Below are 13,809 nucleotides of genomic sequence, written 5' to 3'. Positions count from 1 at the left end.
ACAGTCTAATTTTCGTGCCTTTCGTAACTTCAAGGCAGGAGCAGCATCAACTTCCTCCGCTCCAAAACAGGAAGGAACTACTGCTCGTTACAGACAGGGTTGGAAAGGCAACCAGTCATGGAACAAGGGCAAGCAGGCCAGAAAGCCTACTTCCGCCCCTAAGACAGCATGAAGACAGGGCCCCCTCTCCGGAGACGGATCTAGTGGGGGGCAGACTTTCTCTCTTCGCCCAGGCTTGGGCAAGAGATGTACAGGATCCCTGGACGTTGGAGATTGTATCTCAGGGATACCTTCTGGATTTCAAAACTTCTCCTCCACAAGGGAGGTTTCATCTGTCAAGGTTATCAACAAACCTAGTAAAGAAAGAGGCATTTCTACAATGTGTACAAGACCTCTTAGTGATGGGAGTGATCCACCCAGTTCCGCGAACGGAACAAGGGCAAGGGTTTTACTCAAATCTGTTTGTGGTTCCCAAAAAAGAGGGAACATTCAGACCAATCTTAGACTTAAAAATCTTAAACAAATTCCTAAGGGTTCCATCGTTCAAGATGGAAACCATTCGGACCATCCTACCCATGATCCAAGAGGGTCAATATATGACCACAGTGGACTTAAAGGATGCCTACCTTCACATACCGATTCACAAAGATCATTATCGGTACCTAAGGTTTGCTTTTCTAGACAGGCATTACCAGTTTGTAGCTCTTCCCTTCGGGTTAGCTACGACCCCGAGAATTTTTACGAAGGTTCTGGGCTCACTTCTGGCGGTACTAAGACCACGAGGCATAGCGGTGGCTCCGTACCTAGACGACATTCTGATACAAGCGTCAAGTTTTCAAAATGCAAAGTCTCATACAGAGATAGTTCTAGCATTTCTGAGGTCGCATGGGTGGAAAGTGAACGTGGAAAAGAGTTCTCTGTTACCACTCACAAGGGTTCCTTTTCTAGGGACTCTTATAGATTCTGTAGAGATGAAGATTTACCTGACGGAGTCCAGGTTATCAAAGATTCTCAATGCTTGCCGTGTCCTTCACTCCATTCCAAGCCCATCAGTAGCTCAGTGCATGGAAGTAATCGGCTTAATGGTCACGGCAATGGACATAGTGCCATTTGCGCGCCTGCATCTCAGACCGCTGCAACTATGCATGCTAAGTCAATGGAACGAGGATTACTCAGATCTGTCCCCTTTGCTAAATCTGGACCAGGAGACCAGAGATTCTCTTCTCTGGTGGTTGTCTCGGGTTCATCTGTCCAAAGGAATGACCTTTCGCAGACCAGATTGGACGATTGTAACAACAGATGCCAGCCTACTAAGCTGGGGAGCAGTCTGGAATTCCCTGAAGGCTCAGGGATCGTGGACTCAGGAGGAGAAACTCCTCCCAATAAACATTCTAGAATTAAGAGCAATATTCAATGCTCTTCTAGCTTGGCCTCAGTTAGCAACACTGAGGTTCATCAGATTTCAGTCGGACAACATCACGACTGTGGCTTACATCAATCATCAAGGGGGAACCAGGAGTTCCCTAGCGATGTTGGAAGTCTCGAAGATAATTCGCTGGGCAGAGTCTCACTCTTGCCACCTGTCAGCGATCTACATCCCAGGCGTGGAGAACTGGGAGGCGGATTTTCTAAGTCGCCAGACTTTTCATCCGGGGGAGTGGGAACTTCACCCAGAGGTATTTGCTCAACTGGTTCATCGTTGGGGCAAACCGGATCTGGATCTCATGGCATCTTGCCAGAACGCCAAGCTTCCTTGTTACGGATCCAGGTCTAGGGACCCGGGAGCGGTGCTGGTAGATGCACTAGCAGCCCCTTGGGTTTTCAACATAGCTTATGTGTTTCCACCTTTTCCGTTGCTACCTCGACTGATTGCCAGGATCAAACAGGAGAGAGCATCTGTGATTCTGATAGCGCCTGCGTGGCCACGCAGGACCTGGTATGCAGACCTAGTGGACATGTCCTGTCCACCATGTTCTCTACCCCTGAGGCAGGGCCTTCTAATTCAGGGTCCTTTCAACCATCCAAACCTAATTTTTCTGAGGCTGACTGCTTGGAAATTGAACGCTTGATTCTATCAAAGCGTGGGTTTTCGGATTCGGTTATTGATACATTAATACAGGCTCGGAAACCTGTTACCGGAAAAATTTACCATAAGATATGGCGTAAATATTTATATTGGTGTGAATCCAAGAGTTACTCATGGAGTAAGGTTAGGATTCCTAGGATATTGTCCTTTCTACAAGAGGGTTTAGAAAAGGGCTTATCCGCTAGTTCACTAAAGGGACAGATTTCTGCTCTGTCTATTCTTTTACACAAGCGTCTGGCAGACAATCCAGACGTCCAGGCTTTTTGTCAGGCTTTGGCTAGAATTAAACCTGTATTTAAAACTGTTGCTCCTCCTTGGAGCTTAAACTTGGTTCTTAAAGTTCTGCAGGGTGTTCCGTTTGAACCCCTTCATTCCATTGATATTAAACTTTTATCTTGGAAAGTTCTGTTTTTGATGGCTATTTCCTCGGCTCGAAGAGTCTCTGAGTTATCTGCCTTACATTGTGATTCCCCTTATCTGATCTTTCATTCAGACAAGGTAGTCCTGCGTACTAAACCTGGGTTTTTACCTAAGGTTGTTTCTAACAGGAATATCAATCAAGAGATTGTTGTTCCATCATTATGTCCTAATCCTTCTTCAAAGAAGGAACGTCTTTTGCATAATCTAGACGTAGTCCGTGCCCTGAAGTTTTACTTACAGGCAACTAAAGATTTTCGGCAAACTTCTTCTTTGTCGTTTACTCTGGACAGAGGAGAGGTCAAAAGGCTTCGGCTACCTCTCTCTCTTTTTGGCTTCGTAGCATAATACGTTTAGCCTATGAGACTGCTGGTCAGCAGCCTCCTGAACGAATTACAGCTCATTCCACTAGAGCTGTGGCTTCCACTTGGGCCTTTAAGAATGAGGCCTCTGTTGAACAGATTTGCAAGGCTGCAACTTGGTCTTCATACTTTTTCCAAATTTTACAAATTTGATACTTTTGCTTCTTCGGAGGCTGTTTTTGGGAGAAAGGTTCTATAGGCAGTGGTTCCTTCTGTTTAAAGTTCCTGCCTTGTCCCTCCCATCATCCGTGTACTTTAGCTTTGGTATTGGTATCCCATAAGTAATGGATGACCCGTGGACTGAACACACTTAACAAGAGAAAACATAATTTATGCTTACCTGATAAATTTATTTCTCTTGTAGTGTGTTCAGTCCACGGCCCGCCCTGTCTTTTTTGAGGCAGGTTCTAGATTTTAAATTATAACTCCAGTCACCACTGCACCCTATAGTTTCTCCTTTCTCGTCTTGTTTCGGTCGAATGACTGGATATGACATGTGAGGGGAGGAGCTATATAGCAGCTCTGCTTGGGTGATCCTCTTGCAACTTCCTGTTGGGAAGGAGAATATATCCCATATGTAATGGATGACCCGTGGACTGAACACACTACAAGAGAAATACATTTATCAGGTAAGCATAAATTATGTTTTTTATTTATATTTCTCAAATAAATAGAATTAATTGATTCCAATTACATAGTAAGACTAACTTTCCTTATTGGGTAATTAAGCAGTAGCGCTTAAGAGTCTTATCCTTTCCCAGTATCTACCTACATTTTGAAGTTTTTGAGATTACTTCTTTTAGACTCCCTAGCTTTTACCCCCAAAGCGCATAGTTTATTAACCCAACACACCACTAGGTGTTACTGTAACTTAGGTTAGGTTTTATTTTACAGGTCAATTTGTATTTATTTTAGCTAGGTAGTTATTAAATAGTTAATAACTATTTAGTAACTATTCTACCTAGTTAAAATAAATACAAACTCAGGCAAGTAAAAATAAAATAAAAATAAACCCTAAGCTAGATACAATGTAACTATTAGTTATATTGTAGCTAGCTTAGGGTTTATTTTATAGGGCAGTATTTAGTTTTAAATAGGAATAATGTAGTTAATTATAGTAATTTTATTTAGATTTATTTAAATTATATTTAAGTTAGGGGGTGTTAGGGTTAGACTTAGATTTAGGGATTAATACATTTAATATAGTGGCAGCGACGTTGAGGGCGGCAGATTAGGGGTTAATAAGTGTAGGTAGGTTGCAGCGACATTGGGGGCGGGAGATTAGGGGTTAATAAATATAATGTAGGTGTCAGCGATGTTGGAGGCAGCAGATTAGGGGTTAATAAGTATAATGTAGGTGGCGGCGGTGTCCGGAGTGGCAGATTAGGGGTTAATAAGAATAATGTAGGTGGCGGCGATGTCGGGGATGGCAGATTAGGGTTAATAAGTGTAAGATTAGGGGTGTTTAGACTCTGGGTTCATGTTAGGTGTAAACATAAAATGTGTTTCCCCATAGGAATCAATAGGGCTGTGTTACTGAGCTTTACGCTGCTTTTTGGCAGGTGTTAGACTTTTTCCCCAGCCAGCTCTCCCCATTGATGTCTATGGGGAAATTGTGCACAAGCGCGTACGACCAGCTCACCGCTGACTTAAGCAGCGCTGGTATTGGAGCGTAGTGTGGAGCAAAATTTTGCTCTACGCTCACTTCTTGCCTTTTAACGCTGGGTTTGTAAAAACCTGTAATACCAGCGCTTCAGGTAAGTGAGCGGTGAGAAAAAAACTGCACGTTAGCACCGCATAGCTCATAACGCAAAACTCGTAATCTAGCCAATTATATTGGACTATCTGGGAAAAGCGCAAAGCCAGAATCAACAAAAAACTTGTGCTTACATATTAAAAATGGGGGGCTTGGGGTCCCCAATCTCACAAAAAAGCGATTTTCAGGCAGAGGGTGGTGGACTGGTTTACTAGTTACGAACACAAGGCTTGGGTAAAACTGGACCACAATCTATCCGATAGGAGGCATTTGGGGGCGCTGTGCAGGCAAAGACGCACCACGTTACCAATAAGTATTGCACAAAGTACAATTATCTCAGAGACAATTAAGACATGGGATAGAGTCCTTATAGAACATCCACACGTATCCTCCAGATTTTCTCCTATGACTCCACTGTCTGACAATGTTGACTTTACCACAGGGGTCGGGTTACTAAGGGATTCCCAATCCTTGAAAAATCACTGTGCGCTGATAATATTTTATTTGGGAAATGACCAAAAACTTTATTCCCCAAGAGAATTGACTGACGTTGGGTAATCCATGTTCAATGACTCGTATATACTAAGACAATGCCATTCTTATTTCCAAAAACACAGCGACAGGAAAAATCTCTTACACCTACTAACCCAATTTGAGGTGTTGTGTAAATCTCCAACCCCCATTAAGAAAACCCTTACACTTACCTACTCCATTTTACAAGCGACATCAAACATTCCACACTATATAGATATTTGGGAAAAGGAACTCAATACAGAACTGACACACAGGGATAGGACGCGCATGTAGTCCATCATAACTAAGGTCTCAGCTTCTAGTAGATTAATAGAAATTAATCTCAAAATTGTTCAAAGATGGTACCTTACCCCATCCAAAATCCATAAAATGTATCCAACCAGTAGTGAGAGATGCTGGAGATGTGGCGCGTCCCCAGGTGACATGACACACATCTGGTGGACCTGCCTCACGCTGGTAACGGTGTGGGAGATGATAACAAAAGAGACCACAAACATGCTGGAACTGATACTTCCACTTGACCCGATTATATCACTCCTAGTAAATTACCTGTACACAAAAGGAACTTATTATTTATAGCCAGTAATAGCTTAAAGACCCTGATTGGGAAAAATTGGGCGATCTAGCAGGTTGAGGCAGTTACTGGTGCCTTATTAACACTGTAAACGAAGGCAGATGCATTTGTATCATTCTGACAATGTTATCTATTTTGTTACCTGTTATGGTTTAATTTTTGTTTTATGTTTATATGTATGTGAAATGTGACAGCAAAACCTTGTATGTACTCCTTGTCTACACTGTGTAATGGAACTTTTTATGAGATGTGTGCGTGCTGTAACTGGATTTTCATACAATAAAGCTGTTTAAAAAAAAAAAAAACATAGCAAAGAGAGTGTACTGTAAAAAAAAAATCTCTAATTTCAGTTTAATTTTGACTTTGCTGTCCCTTTAAGGAGGGGAAAAATAGTATGTTGTGAAATAAAGAACTTCTTGTAAGGTGGTGCGGTAATTTTTTATTTCAGCTTTCTTGCAGCCCATTGGGAGGGTGCTCACATTGAATTTCTGTTATGACAGAACTGAAACCAAGAATTATTTCTGCATTTGAAGGGAAATGTAAACTCTTGCATTTCTTTTTATTATATTTATGAAATACATCCCTATTCTACAGCTTTGTAACACAGAATAACCAGTGGAGCAAAAGGGATGCAGACTTGTGTCATTCACTTTAAAGTTGTGAAATTTAGAAAACAGTACATTTTGCACTATATTATTTTCCCTATGACACAAGATGTACTGGATAATAGTCATAAATCTTTGACATTGGTATAACAGACTTAACAGTGGTAGCACAAACAAACATGTTCATGAGTATTTTGCCTCTTATTTTACAGGTGAGCAAGACCCAGCAGTCAGCAGCGACTCCGATATCTCTCTGATTATGGCAGTAGAAGTAGGACTTTCAGATGTTGATCTCTCTACTGACCAGGACTGTGAAGAGGTAAAATCATGAACAGAATGTTAAGCTGCTAAGTGTAAGAGCGTTAATAGATGAAGGAGAGATCGGCTCTCCTGGAGTTTGGACTTATCCCACACAAAATACGTAAAAACAAATCACCACCACCATGTATCTCCAGTGCACTCCATTCTGGGATGATCATGAAAAGCAATAGCGCCAGAAGCCTGCTATGTTCAGCACAGTTTCTTCCCGTTGGATTTTTCGATTGTGTTGATATGAGGACAGAGACCTCCTTTTTTCCTCATGTACGCAAGACCTGCAGGTTTCCCCTCTTGTGGAAGGTAGATATGAAACTCTAGCAAGATCTTTGATGCTTTTTCTTTTCAGTGATAAGAAATATATATATATTTTTTTAAATGTACCCATTTCATAACCATCAGAGTCTGCTAATCTGCCAAGTAAACAGGAAGAAATCATGATGGGTTCAGCCAAATACCCTGTTCTTATCTGAAGAATGCGAAGATTACAGGATGGGCAAGTACCCAAAAGCACTTGAGAAGGAAGGTCCATGCCAGCTACATGTGATCTCTGGCTTTGTAAGCATAAAGAATGTTAGCTACTTGATTAAATTGCTATCTGTTTACTTTACATTACAAAAGGGTTCTCAGACTAGGAAGGAAACGGAGGAACATGTGCATATTATCAGCGTTCCACTCTCTGCCTCCCTATACTTTAGCAGCTACGGCAAATGTGCTGGCACAGGGTTGGTAATCAACAATGCACATTGTTTTTCAGCATATTCAGGACTCAATTTCTAAAGATTTATACAGTATTTGTGCTGGCACTATAAAAACATGAAAGTCTTTTTAACTATTATTTTTATTATTTTTCTTTAAATAGAGAGTGGAGCTATTGAGTTTTTAATCCAAAAAAAAAATCAGTGGTACTTTGGATATGGGAAATATAAGTAGGTGTGACAGCTCCACCATATTATTTGTCATTATGCATTCAATTATTTTAGCCTTTTCAATTTACAGGGACATATTGTGCAATGTAAAGAAATGCAGATTTAGGAGAACGTGTTTACCTGCTCACAGACGGAAGGCATATTGGTTACAAGTAACTTTCATGAAGATAAAGTGTTACCTATGTAGCCACTTTAAACTTTTAATTAAAGGACACTATAGTCATTGTTTTCACTGTTCCATCTAAAAAAAAGAGCATTTCAAAATGTATTTGTTTGTTTGATTTTTTCCCCCCCAAAATGTTATGTTGCTTCCCTGAATAAACTAAGGTTTTTGTGTCAGCTTGGCAGAGGTGTGTCCCTCTCAGCCAATAGAGCTGTGGGAATTGCCCTACTCTGCCAAAGAGCATTAGTAGAACATACACAACGTATACTGCTATATTATTATCAATGTATTTTTTTATCAGCTTTTATTTTTCCCAGCAAATAGTATTTTGAGCATGTAAAACTTGAGTACAATGTCCCTTTAGTGAAATTCTAGTGACTTTGCAACCTCCACTGTATTAATGACACTTTCTTTATAATAAGTAGTATATATGCTCTTTGTATGTTTTTTATTTAAATTATTCAGTCCACTGTATTACATTGGGCACCGTGCTTTGGGAGGTTCTGACTAGAGTACGTATCTGGTGATTCACAATATTTCCATCCAACTTTTACTGCACTTCATGGCTTTTTCAGTTTTTTTTTTTTAAACAATGTCCTGTACTGAGTAAAAAGTCAGGAAAATCTCAAGGTCCAGTGCTAAATGAATTAGGGCTGCAGAGTAAAATAGAGATTCGTGTCACTGGAGAGTCTTTTGATTTATTTAAAAACTAGATCCGGTCTATATTAAGGTATTTCTCAACTTCAATCTGTTCTGAAATGCTATGAGCTCAGATCACTAAACACAGAGACAATGTGTAAAGCTGCTTATTGGAGAGAAGCCCTCAAAGTGTAATACAGAACTGAAGCAACTACAGCGTTCATGTTTAACATTGGGTGATGTAGAATATAACACACAAGCTGTGTCATTCACTAAATCAGGATTCTTACCTACAGCACTGCAATGAAAGATTTTGTATTTAGGAAGCGGTGAAGGGGGCACGTGACCCAATAAAGTTTGCAACGCAGAGGAGGAAATGGAGTATCTTATATGCAGTATAGGGGTAGGAATAGAGTAATTGCAACATAATGTCTGGCACACTGCAGGTTATATACTTATTATTTCTAGTGATCATTTTGCCAGCTACAAAAAAGAGTCTTTAAAGCAACCATTGATCTAGTAGGTTTAGAAATGTCATAAACAAGGTTAGAAACATCTCTATATATATCATAAGGCAAAGTGGTCTTTACCTGAATAAAAAAAAACCATAGACCTTCTTTTGGCTTTTAAAGACAGATGTGTATGTTTTACATGTGACATTGCTGCCAGTGTAAGAAATGACCAAAACACTAATTACTCCAACATGTGAATTGCTGCAGATTGGGACTAAGGTTTCCACTAACCCGTTTGGGTTTGCATATTTACTGTATGCCAGTGGCTGCTGTATGCCAGTGACTACTGTATACCAGTGGAGGCTGTATGCCATGACTACTGTATACCAGTGGTTGTTGTATGCCATGACTACTGTATACCAGTGGTTGTTGTATGCCATGACTACTGTATACCAGTGGTTGTTGTATGCCAGTGACTACTGTATACCAGTGGTTGTTGTATGCCATGACTACTGTATACCAGTGGTTGTTGTATGCCATGACTACTGTATACCAGTGGTTGTTGTATGCCAGTGACTACTGTATACCAGTGGTTGTTGTATGCCATGACTACTGTATACCAGTGGTTGTTGTATGCCAGTGACTACTGTATACCAGTGGTTGCTGTATGCCATGACTACTGTATACCAGTGGTTGCTGTATGCCAGTTGTCGCTGTATGCCAGTGGTTGCTGTATGCCAGTGGTTGCAGTATGCCAGTGGTTGCTGTATGCCAGTGGTTGCTGTATACCAGTAACCACTGTGTGCAAGTGGATGCTGTTTGCCTGTAACCACTGTTTGCAAGTGGCTGCTGTATGCCAGTAACCACTGTGTGCAAGTGGATGCTGTATGCCAGTAACCACTGTGTGCAAGTTGATGCTGTATACCAGTAACCACTGTGTGCAAGTTGATGCTGTATGCCAGTAACCACTGTGTGCAAGTGGATGCTGTATGCCAGTAACCACTGTGTGCAAGTGGCTGCTGTATGCCTGTAACCACTGTGTGCAAGTTGATGCTGTATGCCAGTAACCACTGTGTGCAAGTGACTACTGTATGCCAGTGGTTGCTTTATTCCAGTGGCTACTGTATGTGAGTGCTTGCTTAATGCCAGTGGTTGCTCTATTCCAGTGGCTACTGTATGTGAGTGCTTGCTTAATGCCAGTGGTTGCTTTATTCCAGTGGCTACTGTATGTGAGTACTTGCTGTATGCCAGTGGCTACTGTATGCCAATGGGTGCTGTATGCCAGTGACTACTGTATGACAGTGGTTGCTCTATTCCAGTGGCTACTGTATGTGAGTGGTTGCTCTATTCCAGTGGCTACTGTATGTGAGTGGTTGCTCTATTCCAGTGGCTACTGTATGTGAGTGGTTGCTGAATGCCAGTGACTACTGTATGCCAGTGGTTGCTGAATGCCAGTGACTACTGTATGCCAGTGGTTGCTGAATGCCAGTGACTACTGTATGCCAGTGACTACTGTATGCCAGTGGTTGCTGAATGCCAGTGACTACTGTATGCCAGTGGTTGCTGTACGCCAGTGACTACTGTATGTGAGTGCTTGCTTAATGCCAGTGGTTGCTGTACGCCAGTGACTACTGAATGCCAGTGGTTGCTGTATAACAGTGGCTAGTGTATGCAGTGGTTACTATATAGCAGTGGTTTCCAGCCCCGATCTCAATGAATTGACTACAGATGTATTTATTTTTAAATGTATATAATATATCAACTTACCAGGATGTTCATGTAGGTAGTTTAATATAATGAAGGCAAACAGTGGCTGGTGGAGTTCACAAGATACATTTAAAACACTATGGCCTAGATTTAGAGTTCGGCGGTAGCCGTCAAAACCAGCGTTAGAGGCTCCTAACGCTGGTTTTGGGCGCCCGCTGGTATTTGGAGTCAGTGATTAAAGGGTCTAACGCTCACTTTTCAGCCGCGACTTTTCCATACCGCAGATCCCCCTACGCCATTTGCGTAGCCTATCTTTTCAATGGGATCTTTCTAACGCTGGTATTTAGAGTCGTTTCTGCAGTGAGCGTTAGAGCTCTAACGACAAGATTCCAGCCGCCTGAAAATAGCAGGAGTTAAGAGCTTTCTGGCTAACGCCGGTTTATAAAGCTCTTAACTACTGTACCCTAAAGTACACTAACACCCATAAACTACCTATGTACCCCTAAACCGAGGTCCCCCCACATCGCCGCCACTCGATTAAAATTTTTAACCCCTAATCTGCCGACCGCCACCTACGTTATACTTATGTACCCCTAATCTGCTGCCCCTAACACCGCCGACCCCTGTATTATATCTATTAACCCCTAACTTGCCCCCCACAACGTCGCCGCAAGCTACTTAAAATAATTAACCCCTAATCTTCCGACCGCAAATCGCCGCCACCTACGTTATCCCTATGTACCCCTAATCTGCTACCCCTAACATCGCCGACCCCTATGTTATATTTATTAACCCCTAATCTGCCCCCCACAACGTCGCCGACACCTACCTACACTTATTAACCCCTAATCTGCCGAGCGGACCTGAGCGCTACTATAATAAAGTTATTAACCCCTAATCCGCCTCACTAACCCTATCATAAATAGTATTAACCCCTAATCTGCCCTCCCTAACATCGCCGACACCTACCTTCAATTATTAACCCCTAATCTGCCGACCGGAGCTCACCGCTATTCTAATAAATGTATTAACCCCTAAAGCTAAGTCTAACCCTAACACTAACACCCCCCTAAGTTAAATATAATTTTTATCTAACGAAATAAATTAACTCTTATTAAATAAATAATTCCTATTTAAAGCTAAATACTTACCTGTAAAATACATCCTAATATAGCTACAATATAAATTATAATTATATTATAGCTATTTTAGGATTAATATTTATTTTACAGGCAACTTTGTAATTATTTTAACCAGGTACAATAGCTATTAAATAGTTAAGAACTATTTAATAGTTACCTAGTTAAAATAATTACAAATTTACCTGTAAAATAAATCCTAACCTAAGATATAATTAAACCTAACACTACCCTATCAATAAAATAATTAAATAAACTACCTACAATTAACCTAACACTACACTATCAATAAATTAATTAAACACAATTGCTACAAATAAATAAAATTAAATAAACTATCTAAAGTACAAAAAATAAAAAAGAACTAAGTTACAGAAAATAATAAAATATTTACAAACATAAGAAAAATATTACAACAATTTTAAACTAATTACACCTACTCTAAGCCCCCTAATAAAATAACAAAGCCCCCCAAAATAAAAAATTCCCTACCCTATTCTAAAATACAAATATTACAAGCTCTTTTACCTTACCAGCCCTGAACAGGGCCCTTTGCGGGGCATGCCCCAAGAATTTCAGCTCTTTTGCCTGTAAAAAAAAACATACAATACCCCCCCCCCAACATTACAACCCACCACCCACATACCCCTAATCTAACACAAACCCCCCTTAAATAAACCTAACACTACCCCCCTGATGATCTTCCTACCTTGTCTTCACCATGCCAGGTTCACCGATCCGTCCTGGCTCCAAGATCTTCATCCAACCCAAGCGGGGGCTAGACATCCACTGAAGAAGTCCAGAAGAGGGTCCAAAGTCTTCCTCCTATCCGGCAAGAAGAGGACATCCGGACCGGCAAACATCTTCTCCAAGCGGCATCTTCTATCTTCTTCCATCCGATGACGACCGGCTCCATCTTGAAGACCTCCAGCGCGGATCCATCCTCTACTTCCGACGACTAGACGACGAATGACGGTTCCTTTAAGGGACGTCATCCAAGATGGCGTCCCTCGAATTCCGATTGGCTGATAGGATTCTATCAGCCAATCGGAATTAAGGTAGGAATTTTCTGATTGGCTGATGGAATCAGCCAATCAGAATATAGTTCAATCCGATTGGCTGATCCAATCAGCCAATCAGATTGAGCTCGCATTCTATTGGCTGTTCCGATCAGCCAATAGAATGCGAGCTCAATCTGATTGGCTGATTGGATCAGCCAATCGGATTGAACTATATTCTGATTGGCTGATTCCATCAGCCAATCAGAAAATTCCTACCTTAATTCCGATTGGCTGATAGAATCCTATCAGCCAATCGGAATTCGAGGGACGCCATCTTGGATGACGTCCCTTAAAGGAACCGTCATTCGTCGTCTAGTCGTCGGAAGAAGAGGATGGATCCGCGCTGGAGGTCTTCAAGATGGAGCCGGTCGTCATCGGATGGAAGAAGATAGAAGATGCCGCTTGGAGAAGATGTTTGCCGGTCCGGATGTCCTCTTCTTGCCGGATAGGAGGAAGACTTTGGACCCTCTTCTGGACTTCTTCAGTGGATGTCTAGCCCCCGCTTGGGTTGGATGAAGATCTTGGAGCCAGGACGGATCGGTGAACCTGGCATGGTGAAGACAAGGTAGGAAGATCATCAGGGGGGTAGTGTTAGGTTTATTTAAGGGGGGTTTGTGTTAGATTAGGGGTATGTGGGTGGTGGGTTGTAATGTTGGGGGGGGGGGTATTGTATGTTTTTTTTTACAGGCAAAAGAGCTGAAATTCTTGGGGCATGCCCCGCAAAGGGCCCTGTTCAGGGCTGGTAAGGTAAAAGAGCTTGTAATATTTGTATTTTAGAATAGGGTAGGGAATTTTTTATTTTGGGGGGCTTTGTTATTTTATTAGGGGGCTTAGAGTAGGTGTAATTAGTTTAAAATTGTTGTAATATTTTTCTTATGTTTGTAAATATTTTATTATTTTCTGTAACTTAGTTCTTTTTTATTTTTTGTACTTTAGCTAGTTTATTTAATTTTATTTATTTGTAGCAATTGTGTTTAATTAATTTATTGATAGTGTAGTGTTAGGTTAATTGTAGGTAATTGTAGGTAGTTTATTTAATTATTTTATTGATAGGGTAGTGTTAGGTTTAA

The 13,809-nt window shown here is 41.2% G+C and overlaps 1 protein-coding gene across 2 annotated transcripts in view; it reads left to right on the top strand.

The window, feature by feature from the left end:
• Positions 1–13,809, top strand: part of RNF150 (ring finger protein 150) — a 793,014-nt gene that overhangs the window by 729,380 nt on the left and 49,825 nt on the right. The window contains exon 7 of one of the 2 annotated variants that reach the window (XM_053703697.1): positions 6,547–8,749. In XM_053703697.1, the coding sequence (XP_053559672.1) occupies positions 6,547–6,665 (119 nt within the window). In that variant the 3' untranslated portion in view covers positions 6,666–8,749. Of the gene's footprint in view, positions 1–6,546; positions 8,750–13,809 lie in introns of those variants that run through there. The other variant, XM_053703696.1, reaches the window with a different exon arrangement.

Source organism: Bombina bombina, chromosome 2 (assembly GCF_027579735.1).
Source record: "Bombina bombina isolate aBomBom1 chromosome 2, aBomBom1.pri, whole genome shotgun sequence".
Taxonomy (NCBI): domain Eukaryota; kingdom Metazoa; phylum Chordata; class Amphibia; order Anura; family Bombinatoridae; genus Bombina; species Bombina bombina.
Note: the sequence above shows the minus strand (reverse complement) of the source record. Positions and strands in the feature narration are given on the sequence as shown.